Below are 20,093 nucleotides of genomic sequence, written 5' to 3' on the forward strand. Positions count from 1 at the left end.
TTTAATCCCGTGATGTTTTCTGTCCATGCTCCTGCAGCCGTACCCGGTCAGTGCGAGAAGCCAACGGTCACCAGTGTCACCATGGACTCCATGACTGTTAACTGGGAGGAGCCCGAGGATGATGGCGGCACTCCAATCACCGGCTACTGGCTGGAGCGTAAGGAGACAACAGGCAAACGCTGGGCCCGTGTCACCCGTGACCCCATCCGTCCCATGGGTATGGGCGAGACGTTTGTGGTGAGCGGACTCATTGAGGGCTCCCAGTATCTGTTCAGAGTCTCCGCCATCAATGCTGCAGGACCCGGACTTGCCAGCCCCCCCACGGACCCCATCTTTGCCAGAGACCCCATCTGTAAGAGTTACATTCTGAAATCATACAAGTTTATGTTTTGAATTCACACAGCGAGACGTTAACCACCTGTCATCTTTTCCAACAGCTCCACCTTCTCCTCCAACCCCCAAGGTTTCTGATTGGACAAGGTCCACAGTAGACCTGGAGTGGATCCCTCCTCTAAAGGACGGAGGCTCCAAGATCCTGGGCTACTGGGTGGAGTACAAGGAGGAGGGCACAGAGGCCTGGGTCAAGGTGAGCAGTCAGGAGCAGTCACCATTATTTCAGAAAGTGAGCGATTATTAGTCATTCCTCAGTAAATCAAATGGTGCTTGTGTGAATGTATCTGATCTCATCCAAATGTCAGGCTTTAGCAGTCCAATACTGTCTAGTTATGTCATAATGAATGTCATAACTAACAAATATTTACTAGAAAACAGATTACTGGGATAACAAGGTAAATTAATCGTTATCTAAGAAAAAAAGAGCCTCCAAAACCGACTGCCGAGATCTGGTCGTCATGCCCCCTGTGAGATTCAATAGAAATCAAACGCTGCTTAAACATTTAGACTCAGCCTAAAATTTTCAACTTAATCCGCTCTCATCTGGGTCAAAGTCTCACTGAGACAAACAAATCTTTTTCAAGACTCATCTGGCCAAGAAACGACATAAAAACAATATTTAAACCATAAATAAAACCATGGAAAACAGCACATGGATAGAACTTGTTTTTTGACATAGATCTATGCGTAAGAGCAACTTAGAAATGGAACATTTGTGTTTTTCAGGCTAAGGAGACTGAAATCCGTATCACCCGGTTTGTGATCACTGGTCTGAAGACTGGCGGTCAGTACAGGTTCAGGGTAATCGCCTTCAACGCTGCCGGTAACGGCGAGCCAGGCGAAGTCCCAGAGGTGCTTGAGGTCAACGACAGAACCAGTGAGTTGATCTTAAAGGAGAGGGTTTACAAATTTTTTTTGGAGACAGCCGAGTCTTTTTAAAGCAGGCAGACTGTAATGTTGAGTTTCTTCCCCCTCAGTTGCTCCTGAGGTTGACCTGGACGCCTCAGTGAAGGAGAGGATGGTGGTTCATGCCGGTGGTGTGATCCGCATCATCGCCTATGTGTCAGGCCAGCCGTCCCCAGAGGTCACCTGGAGCAGAGATGGAGCTGCCCTGCCTCCTGATGCTACAGTGGAGACGACAGCCATTAGCTCGTCTCTGGTTATCAAACCCTGTGCCAGGAAACATCTTGGTGTCTACACACTGACTGCCAAGAATGCTGGAGGGGAGAAGACGAAGAATGTCACTGTGGAAGTTCTGGGTGAGATACTGTTTTCAGAAAAATAAAGTCTTTATAGATGTGAAAACAATTTAAAAATGTTATTTCTTCTCATCAAACCCGGTTGTGTCCTCCCTCAGACGTGCCTGGGCCTGTCGGTATCCCCTTAACAGTGGAGAACTTGAGCAGTGAGTCCTGCAAGATCAACTGGTTCTTCCCGGAGAACGATGGAGGCTCTCCCATCAGTAACTACATCATTGAGAAGCGCGAGGCAGAGCGTAAGGCTTGGACCTCACTCTCCTTCACTGCCAGCAGACAGAACGCTGTGGCTCACGGCCTCACCACCGGAAAGTCCTATTTCTTCAGAGTGGCTGCCGAGAATGCCATTGGCATTGGACCCTTCATGGAGACCGCAGCTGAGATTGTGATCAAGGAACCCATCAGTGAGTTGAGTTAAACACGGTGACCGCTGATCTCCGAAGGTCTGAAAGTTGATTGAATTCTAACTTTTTGGTGTCCCCCTTTTTCCATTCTTTTTTCCTTTTTATCTTCTTTTATCTGTCATCTTTTCCTGTACTATCGTCTGTCATCAAAAAAATTTAAACAACAGTTAAATCTGAACAGAAAATTACAAAAACCATTATTAACTAAACAAGTTCCTATCTCCAGGAATAAACTGTGTTTGCATTTGTTTCAGCTGTACCAGACCGCCCTGAGGAGCTGGAGGTCACCAAGGTCACCAAGGACTTGATCAGTGTCACCTGGAAGGCGCCAAAATATGACGGCGGCTCAGAGATCACCATGTATATCTTGGAGGCACGTATGATCGGCAAAGACAAGTTTACCAGACTGACGAAAGATAAGCTGATGGAGAGGAAGTACACCTATGACGGTCTGAGGGAGGGCGACACCTACGAGTTCAGGGTCATGGCTGTCAATGAAGTCGGACCCAGTAAACCGTCGTTCAGCACCAAACCAATCACCTGCAAGGATGAACTTGGTGAGGACTCATTAACAGGACCAGCCATCTTGCATGTTTTACCCAGTTTTTAGATCGATTGACAGCAATTAGTTTCAGTTCAAAATCTATGAAAAGACTTAGAAATACATACTGAGAATCCAAAGTCATAATTATTATTGTTCAAATCAGTATGTTTTCTTGTTGATATGGTAGTCACTTTACTGCATCTGACTCTGTCTTCATTTTTCCGTTCTTACAGAGCCACCGACCATTGAGCTGGACTTCCGTGATAAGATCATCATCCGTGTGGGTGAGAGCTGCTTGCTGCAGGGCCGCTATACCGGAAAACCTTCCCCATCCATTGTGTGGTACAGAGATGACAAGGAGCTGAAGGCCGACAAGCATGTTATGTTCAAGAACACGCTGACCACCATGTCACTGGGCCTGATAAAGGCACAGCGCGAGCACAGTGGCAGATACGTGGTGGTGGTGGAGAACAGTACCGGATCCAGGAAGGGAGTCTGCAATGTCACGGTTGTCGGTATGTTGACAGACCCCGTGGAGAATGCTGGGGCTGATACAAGCTAGAATCATTGGCAATAAATAACAGAGATGAAGATGCAGCAGCTAAATGATCAGTTTAGATGAGAAATAGGTTTCCAAGAATAAACCCCTGTGGGACACCACAGGTAACTGTGCCATCATTTCCATTGCCAAATGCAGCCAAGTCAAAGCTTCAGAATTGCACGCTCTTCTGAATTAGGCCGGCATATTGAGACTTTCCGACACTTTTTTGTCTTTCTTCCCTGCAGACCGTCCAACTCCTCCTGTTGGCCCAGTGGTATTTGAAGAGGTTCACAGGGAGTACATGGTCATCTCCTGGAAACCTCCTTTGGACAGCGGCGGCGTGGACGTCTCCAACTACATCATCGAGAAGAGAGACACCAACAGAGATATCTGGACCACAGTGACATCTGCCACAACCAAGACCACGTGCAAGGTGGGTCCAGATAGCCTGTGGACTTGACTTTAGTCAGCTGTCATGAAATGAGATCTTCACGGGTCCAAAAACTTGTACCTGACCCCAAAAAAGAGCCATTTTCCTCATGGAAGGGCTTTGCTGAAGTTCAAAGCTGTTTGTAAGTTGTTTTTTTTCTCCCAGATCCCCAAACTGACCGAGGGCAGGGAGTACATCATGAGAATCTCTGCTGAGAACATGTACGGCATCAGCGACCCACTGGAGTCTGAGGAGATGAGAGCCAAAGATCTCTTCAGTATGTTTGTCTCACATCGCATTCAAGACACATCTACTTTTTTTTTAATCTCTCCTAAATTAATTGCAAATTAATTTATGAATTTATTAAAACATTTTTCAAGAAGGTATCAATTACTTAATTAGTTATCAATTAATAAATTTTCAAAAACATTTAGTCTCTTGATCACCAAACTAAGATTTTGGTACAAAAAGAAATGTGTAGGTTCAAAATTACTGAGTGTATTGGAAAGATAAGTAATCCTTCTCCATTGGAAATGGTCCTGAAAAAAACCCTGACCTAGTTTTTCCCCTGTGGCTCCCCTGCAGGAGTCCCTGAGGCCCCTGAAATGCCAACGGTCAGGGAGGTGTATGCCACCAATGCTCTTGTACTGTGGAACCGCCCTCGTGACGGTGGGAAGCCCATTACCAACTACATCCTGGAGAAGAAGGAGCCCACAGCCAAGAGGTGGTCCAGAGCCACGAGAGACCCACTGTATCCAGCCACCCAGTACCGAGTCCAGGACCTTGTGGAGGGCTGCGAGTACGAGTTCAGGGTGATGGCTGAGAATGAGCTGGGAACCGGAGACCCCAGTGTCCCCTCCAAGCCAATTCTTGCAAAAGATCCTATTGGTCAGTGCAGCACAAACTCATGAAAAATATAGTTATAATTATTATTATCCCTATTTATATTATTACATTCAGTGTCTTATTTCAAAATGAGTGTTTTTGTACTATTTGTATTGTCCTCTATAATATGATGATTCTATATGCCTTCTTTTTACAACTATATTAATATAGCTCAGTAAGTTTATGTTCAGGTGTGTTTCAGTGTGTTTGAAGTGAAATATTGCTTGTGTCCGTCTTTTCTGTCACAGTTAAGACAGGTTAACAAATCCAATTTTTCGTTGCCCGTATAACTGACCACCTTCCTCGACATTTTTCCCTTCATAGTGCGTCCCAGCCCTCCAGTGACCCCTGAGGCCTATGATAAGACCAAGGACTCTGTCAGCCTGAAGTGGCAGATGCCCCGCCATGATGGCAAGGGCCGGATTTTTGGCTACATTGTTGAGTACCAGAAGCCCGGCGCTGTGGAGTGGATTCAGGCTAATGAGACTCCAGAGCAGTGCCCTGACCTGCACTATGTGGTGACAGGCCTGACCGATGGACAGGAGTATGCCTTCAGGATCTTCACTGTCAATGCTGCTGGCAAATCTGACCCTGCCTACGTCAAACAACCCATCAAAGTCCACGACAGACTAGGTAGGGAGTCCATTTGTAACTCTTATATATATATTCAATGTAGATTTGGTTACGGCTTCAATGTTTAAGTTTTAAGTTCATTACTTTATTGATCCCTCAAGCTGGAGAAATTTACTCTCTGCATTTTACCTACACCAATCACATGTGCTGGAGACGCTGGGGCAGGGGGCTGCCTTGTGCCCAGGGAGTTGTGGTGGATTGGTGCCTTGCTCAGGGGCACCGCAGCCATGGGTCAGAGGGAGGGGGTTGCGTCTCCCTCACCACCACACATTGTGGATGTTGTCATGGAGTCTATATGTGTCTATTCATCTTGTATTTTAACTTATTTCATAGTTTTGGACACTGCAACCATTCGACTTCATATCTACAGAATTTAGTAAAGTTGTACCCGTTTCTGTCCACAGAGGAGCCAGAGTTGCTGCTGGATGCTAATATGGCACGTGACCACCTGGCAATGTTGGGCACTGACATCACTCTGAGTGCCACCATTAAGGGTGTGCCAACACCCACCGTTAGCTGGAAGAAGAACGATGGAGATGTTCCTTCTCACATCATTGTTGCCGTCACTGCCACCGGCAGCAAAGTCTTCATTCCCAAGTGTGTCCGCGCCGACTCTGGCAACTACACAATCACTGTGGAGAATGCTGCCGGAAAGAAATCAGCAACCGTTGCTGTGCTTGTGCTGAGTAAGTGAATCATCATCCAAAAACAAAAACAATCTGTAAAGACTGATGTACTCTGCGGCGGTTTGGTGCTGCAAGCTGCAGTCCAAAGACATGCGGGTTAACAGGCAACTCTGAATTGGTCGTAAGTGTGAATGATTGTTTGTCTCCATACATCAGCCTTTTGATAGACTGCTGACCTGTCCAGGTGAGGCCTACAACACTCTAAGGACAAGGGATATAGCTAATGATTGGATGAGGGGGAAAAAAAAAATATATATTCTAAAAGAATTTAGAATGTATGTGAATCTGAACCCACTTTTGTTTCCACCAGATAAGCCTTCTCCTCCTCGAGACCTGGTGGTCTCTGAGGTGACCAGCGAGTCTGCCTACCTGACATGGAAAGCTCCTGAGGACAGTGGTGGTGCTGTCATCTCCCATTATGTTGTACAGAAGAAGGATGTAGCTGCAGAGCAGTGGGTCCCCGTCTCTGCAGCCAATAAGAAACTGAGTCTGATGGCCATGTATCTGATGGAAGGAATCCAGTACCTGTTCAGGGTGGCTGCTGAGAACCAGTTTGGCAGGAGCGACTATGTGATGACTAAGACACCCATCAAGGCCATCGATCCACTCTGTCAGTATAATTCATTATTATGTTATGTTAAAAAATAATAATTTTTCAGAACTTTGTTTAAATTATGGAGCTTCTAAATTCTGAAGGATACATTCTAGCAATCTATCATGTCCTTCATTAGTGTTTCTGCTTTTCCAAATAAGCATGTGTTCTTTTACTTTGTCACAATGAAAAAATTATCCGAGCTGTTAGAATGAATGTCAGTGATCAATCGCTGTTCTTTGGGTTTAAGAACGTTTGGCGATAGTTCTGTTCCATCTCATCTCCAGACAATTTTCAGCAAATTATCAATAAGTTCACAATTTAAATCCACCAATAATCAGCCATTTATTGTCTTTTTTTAAGATCCTCCTGGCCCACCCAAGAACCTACACCACACTGATGCGGAAAAGACAGAGGTGTGGTTGGCATGGGAGTGGCCTGACCGCACAGGTGGAAGTGAAATCACCGGTTTCATCGTGGAACACCAGGAAGAGGGCCAGAGTGATTGGGTCACCTTCAAGACCGTAAGCAATAACCATGCCCACGTCACTGGTCTGGAGGAGGGCAAGACTTACCGCTTTAGGGTCAAGGCTCAGAATGCCATTGGTGTGAGCCGGCCTGACACTAGTGTCCCTGTCACCTGCCAGGAGAAGACATGTAAGACACATAATTCTTGTGTGCCGAGTTGTTTGTTTTTGCAAATGCTGCTCCAGTTCTCATTAACAAGCCTAAAAACATTCAAACATTGTTGCTGTTTTGGTCTCTTTCAGTACCACCAACTATTGAAGTTGATGTGAAGCTTATTGAGGGTCTTGTTGTCAAATCGGGCAGCACTATTGCCCTTCCAGCCAAGATGACAGGCATTCCCATTCCCACTGCCAAATGGATGACAGATGGCAAGGAGATTGCATCAGAAGGGCGCTATCACATCGAGTCTGCTGGATCCTCAACCATCCTCAGTATCCCTGAGTGCCGGAGAGGAGACACTGGAGAGTACACCCTCACTGTGTCTAATCCTGCAGGCAGCAAGACTGTCGCCTTGCATGTCACTGTGCTGGACCTTCCAGGTCCACCCATTGGACCCATCAATATCTTGGAGGTTACCCCTGATTACATGATGATCCAATGGAGGGCACCCAAGGATGATGGTGGCACGCCCATCACCAACTATGTGGTGGAGAAGAAGGATGTGAAGAAGCCATGGGAGCCTTGGTCTGTTGTTAGTTCCAGCGGTACCAGCACCAAGGCCAAAGTGTCCAGGCTGGAGAAGGGTCGTGAGTACATTGTCCGTGTCCGTGCAGAGAATAAGATTGGCATCGGCGCTGGGCTTGAGAGTCCTCCCACAATTGCCAAGCACATTTTCAACCCTCCTGGTCCACCAGGCCTGCCAGAGTGCTCTGATATCACAGAGAATGCTGTGACAGTGGCATGGACCCTGCCTGACTATGATGGCGGAAGCCCCATCAGTGGTTATGTAATTGAACGCAGAGAAATGACAGGAAAGTGGATCCGTGTCAACAAAACACCTGTGCTGGACCTCAGATACAGAGTCTCAGGCTTGTTTGAAGGCAACAGCTATGAGTTCAGAGTGTTTGCTGAGAACATTGCCGGTATCAGTGAGCCTTCTCCCACGTCTGACCCCATCAAGGCCACTCGTGCTATCACCAAACCCGGACCCCCTGGCAATCCTAAACTGAAGGACTGGAGCAAATCTTATGCTGACATCTGCTGGACCAAGCCTACAAGAGATGGCGGCAGTCCCATTCTTGGTTATGTGGTTGAGGCTCAGAAGTCAGGAAGTGCCCAGTGGGACAGAATCAACAAGGACCTCATAAAGATGTGTGCCTACAGAGTGCCAGGCCTGATTGAAGGAATGGAGTACAGAATTCGCATCAGGGCCACCAACAAGGTTGGAGACAGTGAACCCAGGGAACTGCCAGAGACCATCTTGGCAAAGGACATTCTGGTGCCTCCTGAAGTTGTTGTTGATGTGTCCTGCCGCGATTCTCTGACAGTCAGGGCAGGTCAGATCATCAGTCTGATCACTAGGGTGAAGGGCAGACCAGATCCAGAGATCACTTGGACAAAGGATGCTAGAGCCTTGTCCCGGGATAAGCGCACTGAAATTAATAACAGCTACCCACTGTGTGAACTAGTTATCAATGAGGCAGTCAGATCAGATTATGGTAAATATGCAATTACTGCAAAGAACAGTAGTGGACAGGCACAGGCCACAATTCTTGTGAACGTCCTGGACACACCAGGAGCTTGCCAGAACCTGAAAGTGGCCTATGTGACCAAGAACTCCTGCATGGTGTCCTGGGAGAACCCTGAGGACAATGGAGGCACTGAGATCACTCAGTACATTATTGAGTGCCGTCAGCCCAGCCAGAGAGGATGGACGGTGGTCTCCAATGATTGCACCAAGCGCTTGATAAAGGCTCCTCTTGCTGAGGGTTGTGAGTACTTCTTCCGTGTCAGCGCAGAAAACAAGATTGGTGCTGGTCCACCTACTGAGACAAAGACACCTGTGCTGGCAGTTGATCCCATTGAGAAGCCTGGTGAACCCATTGACTTCCATATTTCTGAGATTGGCAAGACCTTCTGCTTCCTCAAGTGGAAGAAGCCAGACTATGACGGTGGCAGCCGTAACCTGGGTTATCATGTTGAGAAGAAACCAAAGGAGGCTGAAGAGTGGGAGAGGCTCCACAAAGGTGCCATTAAGGAGACTTACTTCATGGCTGACAGGTGCATTGAAAACCAGATCTACCAGTTTAGAGTTCAGACTAAGAATGAGGGAGGCGAGAGCAATTGGGTGACCACAGATGAGGTCCTGGTTAAGGAGCAGCTTGTGGAGCCTGAGATCAAGATGAAGCTGGATGGAATCCTTATGGTCAAGGCAGGAGATTCCATTCCTATCGAGGCTATGGTGAAGGGAAAACCCCAGCCTGATGTGAAATGGACCAAAGATGAGAGAACAGAGGAGATTAGGAAGGGCCCCAGGCTACAGATTGAAACTGGTACTGACTTCTCAAAGCTGCTGATTACCGGCGCCAGGCGCACTGACAGTGGCAAATATACTGTCACTGCCTCCAACAGTGCAGGAACCTGCTCTGCTCATGCCACGGTCAATGTACTGGATAGACCCGGCCCCGTCAGGGATCTCAAGGTGTCTGATATCACCATCGACAGGTGTCATCTGGTTTGGGAAATCCCAGAGGATGATGGCGGCTGTGATATCTACAACTACATTATTGAGAAATGTGAGACCAAGAGAGGAATCTGGTCAGTCCACTCAAATGCTGTCATCACCAATAAAGCTAAAGTTACTCGCCTCATTGAGGGTAATGAGTATATCTTCAGAGTTCGTGCTGAGAATAAGATGGGTCCTGGCCCTGCAGTGCAGAGTGAGGCCATTGTTGCCGGCACCCAGTTCAGTGTACCTGATGCTCCTGACGCACCAGAAGTCACCAAGATCGCCAAAGAAGAGATGACTGTGCAGTGGTCAGAGCCTGAGAGAGATGGAGGAAAGCCAATCACAGGTTATCTGTTGGAGAAGAGGGAGGAACATGCTGTTAGGTGGTCTCCTATCAACAAAGACCCAGTTCCTGGAACTCGTTTCACAGTTACGGGACTCCTGCCTCTCCATGACTACCAGTACAGAGTAAAGGCTGTCAATGAAATTGGCATCGGCAGCCCGAGCAAGCCTTCACGTGCCATCACTGCAAAGGATGCAGTTGGTATGTAACTAATAATGTTTACGTCGTGTTTAATGTGTGTTGACGAATGTAGTTCGTGCCAGAGACAAAGTTCATGCTTTCATGTTCACACACTCTTATGTCTTCTCACAGAGCCTCCTGCACCTCCTACCAACTCGAAGGTCCTGGACAGCACCAAGTCAACTGTCACCCTGGGCTGGACCAAGCCTGTATCTGATGGTGGAGCTCCCATCATTGGCTATGTTGTGGAGATGAGGGCACAGGGAACTGCCAAGAAAGGAGATGATGGTTGGAAGAGGTGCAACGTGGCAGCTCAGTTGGTTGTGTGCGAGTTCACGGTCACAAGTCTGGATGAGAAGCTTGTGTATGAATTTAGAGTGTCAGCTCAGAACCAGGTGGGCATGAGTCTGCCCTGTGACCTGGAGGGTGCTGTGATCCCAAGGGAGATTCTAGGTGAGATTCAAGGGAAATTTTAATTGCTTTTATGGCAACCACATAGCATCTCAGGTTTACCCGAAGTATCTGTGACAATGTCTTTATGTGTAATAATCAACATCAGGCTGACACTTGCACTGTTTCTTCCAACAGAGGCACCAGAGATTGACTTGGATGCTAACCTGAAGCAGGGACTGACAGTGAGAGCTGGCTGTCCCATCCGGCTTTGTGCCACCATCAGAGGCAGACCACCTCCCAAGGTAACTTGGAGGAGGATGGGAATTGACAACGTGGTCAGGAAGGGAAAAGTCGACATCATTGACACCATGACCTTCCTCGTCATCCCTGACAGCACACGTGATGACTCTGGCAAATATTGCCTGACTCTGCAGAGCCCTGCAGGAGAGAAGGCTGTCTTTGTCAATGTTAAGGTTCTAGGTAAGTCCTGGTTTTCTCTGCGCACACAAGCAAAGTTTAACTTTGACACAGACATCAATCACAAAAAGTGCTCATTTCCAACAAAATTTAAATAAAAAAAAACAAAATCCAAATGTCATAATCTGTTCTTCCTGGCAGACACTCCTGGACCTGTAATAAATCTAGAGGCTACCGACATAAAGCAGACATCAGTCATGCTGTCCTGGAGTCCTCCAGAGAACAACGGTGGCAGCGAGGTCACTCATTACATTGTTGAGAAGCGTGAGATTGACCGCAAGACATGGGCAACTGTCAAGGCCGAAGTGGACAAGGAAAAGATTCCCTTCAAAGTCAGTGGTCTGATGCCGGGGACCGAATACTACTTCAGAGTCACGGCTGTCAATGAGTACGGTTCTGGAGTTCCCAAAGTGACACCCACTTCCTACCTGGCCTCCGATCCTGTCAGTACGTATCATCTCTTAATCACACAATGTGACACCAGACCCAAGAGAGCTCACGCATGGCTTACAGCATTACAGTTGTCTCTTTTTTGTCAGTCATCAGAAACACTTGAACACACCTATCGGATTTCCTTTTGCAGGCAAGCCAGATCCTTGTCAAAAGATTGAAGTTCTGGAGATCACTAAGAACAGCGCCACAGTTGGCTGGGTGAAACCCGCGAGGGATGGCGGTGCCAAGATCGATGGTTATGTGATTGAATACATTGAGGTCAAACCTCCTCCAGAGCCTCCAGCACCTGTGGAGGTTTGTCACGTGAACAAAAGAAACCGTAACCTCACAGTCATTTTACAAATATTTATGCTTTTATATTTTTCAATTCAAGCTCTTTTCTTATTATTGAGTAAACTTGAAAAGTACGAAATGCTCAAATGCCGAAATTGCTACAGGTTCCAGAAGGAGAGGAGGCTCCTCCACCACCTCCTCCACCTCCAGTGGTAGAGGAGGAAGAGGAGGCAGAACCTGAAAAGGAAGTGTGGAATGCCTACACCACAGTAAAAGGTTTGACAATCAGCATCAGTGGTCTGAAGGAGGGAAAGAGGTACAAGTTCAGAGTGGCTGCCAAGAACATCATGGGCATGAGCTTGTTCACCGAGATGAGGGAACCCGTTGAGATCAAGGAACAGATGTGTAAGTTGTTATGTCAGATCATTAAGTTTTAGCCATTATCCCATGATAGGCCAACAGTTTAATTATGTTGTTTTGTTTAGTTATCTATGCTCAACTTCCCTAGATAGCCTCTCAAATTCTCATGTCTTCACCCGCAGTGGAACCAAAGATTGTCATGCCAGAGTCCGTGAGCGCCAGAGCCGGAGCCAAGCTCAGAGTGGAGGCGCTGGTTTCTGGAAAACCTGCCCCAACCTGCAAGTGGAAGCGTGGTGAAGATGCAGTCGTCCCATCCAGTCGTCTTGCTGTGCACCAGTCTGGCAACCTGTGTGTCTTGATCATCAAAGATGTGTCAAGGACTGACAGTGGAGAGTACAGCCTGGTGGCTGAGAACAGCTCTGCAAAGGTGGTCCAGACCCTTAAGATCATCATCAGAGGTCAGCATTACCCACAATAAGATAACATGAAGAAATTATTTACATTTTGGGTCTAAGCAACAGAGAAAATGACTCAGCTGACTTTTCTGTGCATTTCAGACATCCCTGGTCCACCTGAGGGCCCTGTGGGGATCAGCGACATTGACTCTGATGCCTGCTCCCTGTCCTGGAACAAACCACTGGAGGATGGAGGCAGCAATATCACCAACTATGTGGTGGAGAAATGCGATGTGAGTAGAGGTGACTGGGTGACAGCTGTGTCTTCCTGCCAAAAGACCACTTGCAGGCTTGGAAAGCTCATTCCTGGGAAGGAGTACGTGTTCCGTATCCGTGCCGAGAACCGCTTTGGCGTGTCAGAAGCCATTCAGTCTGACAGGATGGTTGCCAAGTTCCCCTTTGGTAAGTTTAACTGAAATATGTCCCCAGTGCATACATGTTAGATGCAAGCTTCTGTCTAAAATTGGCAGGTTTTATCATTACAGGCCATATTTATTTTATCTGTTTTGTTGTCACCAGACGTTCCTAGCGAGCCTCTCAACTGCCGCATCAACAAGACCAACAAGGACTGTATGTTTGTGGCCTGGGATAAGCCCGAGAGCGATGGCGGCAGTCCCATCACAGGTTACTACATCGAGCGTAAGGAGAGGAACAGCCTGCTGTGGGTGAAGGCCAATGACACAGTTGTCCGCACCACTGAGTACCCATGCGCTGGCCTCATTGAGGGCCTGGAATACACCTTTAGAGTGTCTGCCATCAACCGTGCCGGCCAGGGCAAACCAAGCAAGAAGACTGACTTTGTCACTGCCAGAACACCCGTTGGTATGTTTGCTGTCAGCACCTTTGCAACTATCATATTGTATTAATTTAATCTTGTCACCTTACTTCTGCTCATTTGTCTTTTTGTGCCACAGACACTCCAGGTAAACCTGAGATTCTGGATGTAACCAAGAACTCTGTCACTCTGGTATGGGCCCGTCCGAAGAATGATGGTGGAAGCAAGATTATTGGCTACTATGTCGAGGCCATGCGGGTACCGGGAGATACTTGGATACGCTGCAACACCAGCAGCCAGAATGTCCCAAGGGAGGAGTATACAGTTACTGGCCTGGAGAGAGACTTGCAGTACCAGTTCAGAGTCATTGCTAAAACTGCTGTCAACATGAGCAGACCCTCTGAGCCGACAGACCCCGTCCTGGTTTGTGCCGAGAACGGTGAGGTTTGAATTTAACACTCTTCTGACCAGGCTCAGCTTGACATTGTGAAAAAATAGAGAGGAGTGTCTCACAGATATAAGCGTAACACTTATTTATCTCATCACCATTAAACACAGTTCCTCCAAGAGTGGAGCTCAATGCCAGGATGCAGAAAGGTCTTAAGGTGAAGGCCGGGACCACAGTGCTACTGGAAGCTGAGGTGTTTGGTAAGCCAATGCCCAGAGTGACCTGGAAGAGAGGCGACGAAAGCCTGAAGTCAAGTGAAGGCCAGGTAATTACCCAGCAGAGGCATCACTTCCAGTTGGAGATGACAGAGGTCACAAAGGAGCACACAGGAACCTACACCATCTTGGCCGAAAATGCCAGTGGCTCCAAGACTGCCGAGGTCCAGGTCAACATTCTGGGTGAGTACTTCTGAAACTCTATCAAGATACAGCTTCTATGTTTTTTATAGTCTATAGGCTGTATTCACATTATATTCTACATGACGTACCCACAGCTTCACACGTCAACATACTGTGCTCAGTTGGCTGATATTCCATTAATTTTTCTATCTTCTTAGATGTGCCTGGCCCCCCTGCAAGTGCCAAATATGTTGAGGTGTTTGCCACCAGTGTCAAGCTGTCTTGGGAACCTCCTGTGAAGGATGGTGGTGCCCCCATCAGCAGCTATATTGTGGACAAGCGTGAGACCAGCAGAGCTAACTGGGCCCAGGTCTCCTCCAAGATCAAGGGTGACGTCCTTGAATTCAACGTGGAGAAGCTGATTGAGGGTCACGAGTACCAGTTCCGAATCCGCGCTGAGAACATGTGGGGAGTTGGAGACCCCCTCATCACTGGCCCTGTCATTGCCAAGAACCCATTCAGTGAGTCATCACCAGAATTTTGTCTGTGTTCACACATTGTACAACAACATCAGTGGCAGTGAACAATTGTAGCAATTAATTATATATTGTGTATTGCATCATATTGTGCTACAGTTTAAACTGGATCTAAAACAGTGACATAAATAAGAAAACAGCAGCTTCGCCAAACCAGTTCACTCTTAAATCACATTTTCTGTCAACACCTAAAACTTGTCACACTGAGTCCAGATTTGGTTGCTTTTTTCAAACCTGAAATATATTTTTAATATCCACACTAAAACCTTAACTCTGGTGTCACTTACAGCGGTCCCTGGCCCTTGTGAGGCCCCGGTGATCACCAACGTGACAAAAGATCATATGACTGTGAGCTGGAAGGAGCCTGCTGATGATGGAAAGTCCACTATCTTGGGCTACATGCTTGAAAAAAAAGAGGCCAAAGAACTGAACTGGACCAAGCTGAACAGGAAGCCTGTGACAGAAAGGACCCTTGATGTAACAGGCCTAACAGAGGGAGCTGAGTATGAGTTCAGAGTCATTGCTGTCAATGTTGCAGGGCTTGGCAAACCCAGCGAGCCCTCTGCTGGCACCACCGCACAGAATCCCATCAGTGAGTCCCATGGCTTCTGAAAACTTTGCAGTTATTTCTTAACGAGATATGAAATGTGCTGTTACTCAGAGAATTCAGACATCCTGTTTGTAACCTAAATCGGATCAATGTGATCTTCCCCAGCCCCTCCTGGCCCCGTTGTGAATCCCAGTGTGACAGACACCACCCACAGCACCATCAGTCTCACCTGGTCTGCCCCTGCCAACAATGGTGGAAGCGCCATCATTGGATACTTGGTGGAGTGCAAGAGGACTGACACCACAGACTGGATCCGCTGCAATGTCCCCAGGAACCTGCAGGACACCAACTATGTAATTCAGAACCTCATTGACAAGGCCGAGTACCAGTGCCGCATCACTGCTGTCAACAAGGTTGGCTTCGGCGAGCCAGCTGAAGTACCCGGCAAGCATGTTGCCAAGGACATCATTGGTATGTATGATTTCGATTTCATAAATTGCATTTACTTTAATTCTGTAGAACAGTGAGTGTAAGTGGAAAGCAGCATCAGCATAAACTGGTATACAAGATGCAAATCTGGGAAGTGCTGCTTATTCATAGTTAGCTGGACTATGACAAAGATTGGATGAAAATTAGCAATCATTTAAACTTGCTAGCATCATGTTAGCCTGGACTACTGAGACTGTGTTTGAATAAAAGGGCCCTGGTGGATTTCAATTTCACTTGACAGCTTGACTTGTGGACTAGTTACTATAGTCCTCAGTAAAACATTGCTTTATACCAGTTTTTTAAATAATTTTTAAAATTCACAAAGTTAGCAGTATTCTTCTCCATTTTTATGAAGAGCATTAGGCCTTTGCAGCCATAAACAGCAAGACTCTTTCCTCTCGCTGTCGCTCCTGAAAACTTCCCTCCTCTGTGTATTCGTGCAGTTCCTCCTGAGGCAGAGCTGAGCGCGGAGCTAAAGGAAGGCCTGGAGCTGCGCGCTGGTGCCACGATGAAGCTTCAGGCCACCATCAAGGGCCGCCCCATTCCCAAGGTCACCTGGGCAAAGATGAACACCAACATCAAGGACCGTCAAGGCATTGTCATAAAATCCACCAACACTGACACCATGGTGAAGGTGGAGAACGTCAACAGATATGATGCTGGCAAATACATCCTGAACCTGGACAGCTTGGCTGGCATGAAGATGTACACCATTGTTGTCAAGGTTCTTGGTGAGTGGACTTATTTATTTACTATGTAAATGCATTCATCTCTGTTTGTTTGCATTGTACTCTGTAGTTGATAAATGAAAAGTTTTAGGTTTTAGGTTTTAGGTTTATATTATAGGAGACATTAAATGTTGTTGAATCCCTCCAGACACTCCTGGACCACCAGTCAATCTGATGGTGAAAGAGGCATCCAAGGACAGTGCCTCCATCTACTGGGATGCTCCTCTGATTGATGGTGGCCATGAAGTCACCCACTACATTGTGGAGAAGCGAGATACTGAGAGGAAGGCCTGGTCCATCGTCTCCAACAACTGCACCAAGACAGCATTCAAGGTGCCAGACCTGGATGCTGGACGCTCCTACTGCTTCAGAGTGTCAGCAGTTAATCAGCTCGGTGCTGGAGAGTGCTGTGAGACAGCCGATTCAGTCAGAGCATCAGGTTGGTTGGGTACAACATATTTTGTGGCTGGCCTTCCTTTGTTTGTTGTTCTTACCAATCCTATTCTCACTGTGTTCATTCTCAGAGGAGCCTGGGCCTGTCATGGACTTTAAGACCCTGCTGGTTACCAAGGACTCTTGCACTCTAAGCTGGAAGAAACCACTCTCAGATGGTGGCAGCCGCATCATCTGCTACGTGCTGGAGGTTCTCAATGGCGAAGACAAGTACAAGGAGCTAATGAGGTCCAAGAACATGCAATACAGCGCCAAGGACCTGGTGGAGGGCAAAGAGTACACCTACAGAGTCAAGGCTGTGAATGACTCAGGAGAGGGCTCTGCCAAGGAGCTGACTGTGGTTGCCAAGGACCAGATCAGTAAGTGTCCACAACCTGACAATGTGTGAAGTGTAGAGTTTAAAAAGTAGAGTTTTAAAATACTTTTTCCTTCGCTCTGCAGTTCATCCAAGCTGTGACTTGAGGGAGCTACCCAACATGTGCTACATTGCTAAGGAGGGTAGCACCGTCCGTCTCAAGATCCCAATCATTGGCAAACCTACGCCCAAGGTCTCCTGGAAGAAGGGAGAAGACGAGGACCTGACAGACACAGGCCGAGTGTGTGCTGAGTCGTCTGCAGTCAACACCACCCTCCTGATCAGAGACTGCCAGAGGAGTGATGCCTCCAAGTACACCATCACCCTGAGGAACAGTGCTGGAAGCAAGGAGTCCACCATCTTCATCAGGTAGGAATCAAATTGTACCAGGGCATGCAATTTAACAACATGTAATACAACATACAGAATATAGTCCTTATAGTGGATCGCAACATGCCACTTTCAGTCATACCCTGGCATTACTGGCAACATATAGATAAGAAAAAAAAAACTGTAATCTCCTCTGTCTCCTTTTAGGGTGGTGGGCAAACCTGGCATCCCTGGCGGACCCATTAAGTTCAAAGATGTTACTGCGGACGGTGCTACACTGAAGTGGGGTGTTCCAAAGGATGATGGTGGCTCAGAGATCACCAACTACATCTTGGAAAAGAGGGACTCCATCACTAACATGTGGGTGACTGTGTCCTCCACTGTGGAAACCAACACTATGAGGGTGACAGGTCTCCATGAGGGCACAGAGTACATCTTCAGAGTCTGTGCTGAGAACAAGTACGGCGTTGGAGAAGGACTCAAATCTGAGCCCACGGTGGCTAAACATCCATTCAGTAAGTGACTATAACATATTTTAAGGCTAGAGATGTCTAGGTGTTCAACTTTCAAAGGTCAGCTTTTCCTGAATACTGTCTCCCTGTTTTTCTACAGATGTTCCTGATGCTCCTCCGCCTCCTCAGATCATGAGCATGCGTCACGACTCTGCTTACCTGGCCTGGTCTGACCCCAGGAAGACTGGAGGATCTCCCATCACAGGTACAGTGAGCTTGAATAAATGAACTACTGTCAAACAGCTGTCACTTCTTATATTATTATGACCTATATGACCTGTATGTGCCATGTGAGCTAAATGCAGATTTTGTTTTACCCCCCTTTGGAACTACGTTCAGGCTACCATGTTGAGTTCAAGGAAAGGAACAGTATGCTGTGGAAGAGAGCAAGCCCAGTTCCCTTGAGAATGAAGGAACACAAGGTAACTGCACTGACTGAAGGCCTAGAGTACGAGTTCAGAGTCATGGCAATCAACCTGGCTGGCATCGGCAGACCGAGTGCTCCCACAGATCCTCAGGTGGCCCTGGATCCAATTGGTAGGTGTAAAAAGTGTGAGAGTGGCAACAACTTAAAAGATATACTAATTATATAAAGGCACAACACTGCATTCATATTTTTCATATTTGCATCATTAGACGCCCCTGGTAAACCTGATGTGATCAGCATCACCAGGAGCACTGTGACCCTCCAGTGGACTGAACCACAGTTCGATGGTGGCCACAGACTGACTGGCTACATTGTTGAGAGGCGTGACCTTCCGTCTAAGATCTGGGTTAAGGCCAACAATGTGAATGTTGTGGAACCTGCATTCACTGTCAACGACCTACAGGAGGGCTGCAAGTATGAGTTCAGGATCAGGGCGAAGAATGCAGCCGGTGCTCTCAGCCCACCCTCCGAGCAGACAGATACCATCATCTGCAGAGATGAATATGGTGAGATGAGGATATAAAACTGTGTTAAAACCATTCTGAATGCTTTCAGTGAGACAATATGACACTGAGGTAGAGGCTTAGCACACTGCGTGATAAATTAAATGTTTCCTATTTCCTCCAACAGCTGCACCAACCATTACTATTGATGCTCAAGTGATGGAGGGGCTGACTGTCCGAGCCGGTGATACCATTGTCATTACTGCCACAAGCATTTTAGGCAAACCTGCGCCAACCTCATGCTGGTCAAAGGGAGGAAAGTACTTTAAACCCTCTGACCTTGTTCATATCGAGACCACTGCAACTTCCTCTACTCTATCCGTCAAATATGCCAGCAGGAAGGACTCTGGAGAGTACATCATAACTGCCAGCAATCCATTTGGTGTAAAAGAAGAAACCGTCAAGGTCAAAGTTCTGGATGTTCCCGGTGCTCCTGGACCTATTGAATGCAGTGGTGTCTCCTCTGAAAAAGTCACTCTTACATGGACAGCTCCTACTGAGGACGGGGGCTCTCCTATCAAGTATTACACCCTGGAGAAGAGGGAGACCAGCCGCCTGCTCTGGACTGTCCTAGAAGAGAAGGTCATCGACTGTCACTATGTGGCCAATAAGCTCATCCAGGGCAATGAGTACTTGTTCAGAGTCTCTGCTGTTAACCAGTATGGTGCCAGTGAGCCATCTCACTCTGAGGCTGTCAAGATGGTTGATAGATTCGGTATGTTCAGTTGGTTTATGTTCTTCAAATGTCTTACATCCCGTATTAGTACAAAGCTTTTTTAGATAAAACATCTCTGGAAGAAAAAGCTAAGATTTATTAATGTGTTTTTTTAATTCTATACATGTAGGTCCTCCTGGTCCACCCTCCAAACCGGAAGTTGAGAAAGTGGATGGGCATTCAGCCACTGTGAGCTGGAGGAGACCAGCTGAGGATGGAGGAAGTGATATCATAGGATACTGTGTTGAGAAGAAGGAGAAAAAGGCAATGAGATGGGTCAGGGCATCCAAGAAATCCATTGCTGAACTCAGCTATGAAGTCACTGGTCTTACTGAGGGTGTGGAGTATGAGTTCCGTGTTCTTGCTGAGAACAAAGCTGGCTTTGGAGAGCCAAGCGAACCATCTATGCCTGTCAGAACAATAGTTGCTGCCCGTAAGTA

General features: G+C 47.2%; 1 protein-coding gene across 8 annotated transcripts in view; it reads left to right on the plus strand.

Moving 5' to 3' along the window:
- Nucleotides 1-20,093, plus strand: part of ttn.1 (titin, tandem duplicate 1) — a 159,046-nt gene that overhangs the window by 94,054 nt on the left and 44,899 nt on the right. For all 8 annotated transcript variants that reach the window (XM_041056637.1, XM_041056638.1, XM_041056639.1 and 5 more), the window contains 38 exons: nt 38-352; nt 438-586; nt 1,120-1,270; nt 1,371-1,652; nt 1,751-2,053; nt 2,308-2,610; nt 2,831-3,112; nt 3,384-3,571; nt 3,734-3,845; nt 4,154-4,456; nt 4,778-5,086; nt 5,491-5,772; nt 6,083-6,382; nt 6,728-7,021; nt 7,135-10,104; nt 10,216-10,536; nt 10,672-10,956; nt 11,095-11,400; nt 11,537-11,700; nt 11,844-12,084; nt 12,222-12,497; nt 12,597-12,896; nt 13,014-13,316; nt 13,409-13,708; nt 13,828-14,115; nt 14,274-14,576; nt 14,881-15,183; nt 15,307-15,612; nt 16,074-16,361; nt 16,507-16,797; nt 16,883-17,170; nt 17,253-17,535; nt 17,704-18,011; nt 18,109-18,213; nt 18,348-18,545; nt 18,645-18,941; nt 19,066-19,653; nt 19,784-20,086. In XM_041056637.1, coding sequence (XP_040912571.1) covers nt 38-352; nt 438-586; nt 1,120-1,270; nt 1,371-1,652; nt 1,751-2,053; nt 2,308-2,610; nt 2,831-3,112; nt 3,384-3,571; nt 3,734-3,845; nt 4,154-4,456; nt 4,778-5,086; nt 5,491-5,772; nt 6,083-6,382; nt 6,728-7,021; nt 7,135-10,104; nt 10,216-10,536; nt 10,672-10,956; nt 11,095-11,400; nt 11,537-11,700; nt 11,844-12,084; nt 12,222-12,497; nt 12,597-12,896; nt 13,014-13,316; nt 13,409-13,708; nt 13,828-14,115; nt 14,274-14,576; nt 14,881-15,183; nt 15,307-15,612; nt 16,074-16,361; nt 16,507-16,797; nt 16,883-17,170; nt 17,253-17,535; nt 17,704-18,011; nt 18,109-18,213; nt 18,348-18,545; nt 18,645-18,941; nt 19,066-19,653; nt 19,784-20,086 — 13,188 coding nt within the window. The remainder of the gene's footprint in view (nt 1-37; nt 353-437; nt 587-1,119; nt 1,271-1,370; nt 1,653-1,750; nt 2,054-2,307; nt 2,611-2,830; nt 3,113-3,383; nt 3,572-3,733; nt 3,846-4,153; nt 4,457-4,777; nt 5,087-5,490; nt 5,773-6,082; nt 6,383-6,727; nt 7,022-7,134; nt 10,105-10,215; nt 10,537-10,671; nt 10,957-11,094; nt 11,401-11,536; nt 11,701-11,843; nt 12,085-12,221; nt 12,498-12,596; nt 12,897-13,013; nt 13,317-13,408; nt 13,709-13,827; nt 14,116-14,273; nt 14,577-14,880; nt 15,184-15,306; nt 15,613-16,073; nt 16,362-16,506; nt 16,798-16,882; nt 17,171-17,252; nt 17,536-17,703; nt 18,012-18,108; nt 18,214-18,347; nt 18,546-18,644; nt 18,942-19,065; nt 19,654-19,783; nt 20,087-20,093) is intronic.

The sequence above is a fragment of the Toxotes jaculatrix genome, chromosome 15 (assembly GCF_017976425.1).
Source record: "Toxotes jaculatrix isolate fToxJac2 chromosome 15, fToxJac2.pri, whole genome shotgun sequence".
Lineage (NCBI taxonomy): Eukaryota > Metazoa > Chordata > Actinopteri > Toxotidae > Toxotes > Toxotes jaculatrix.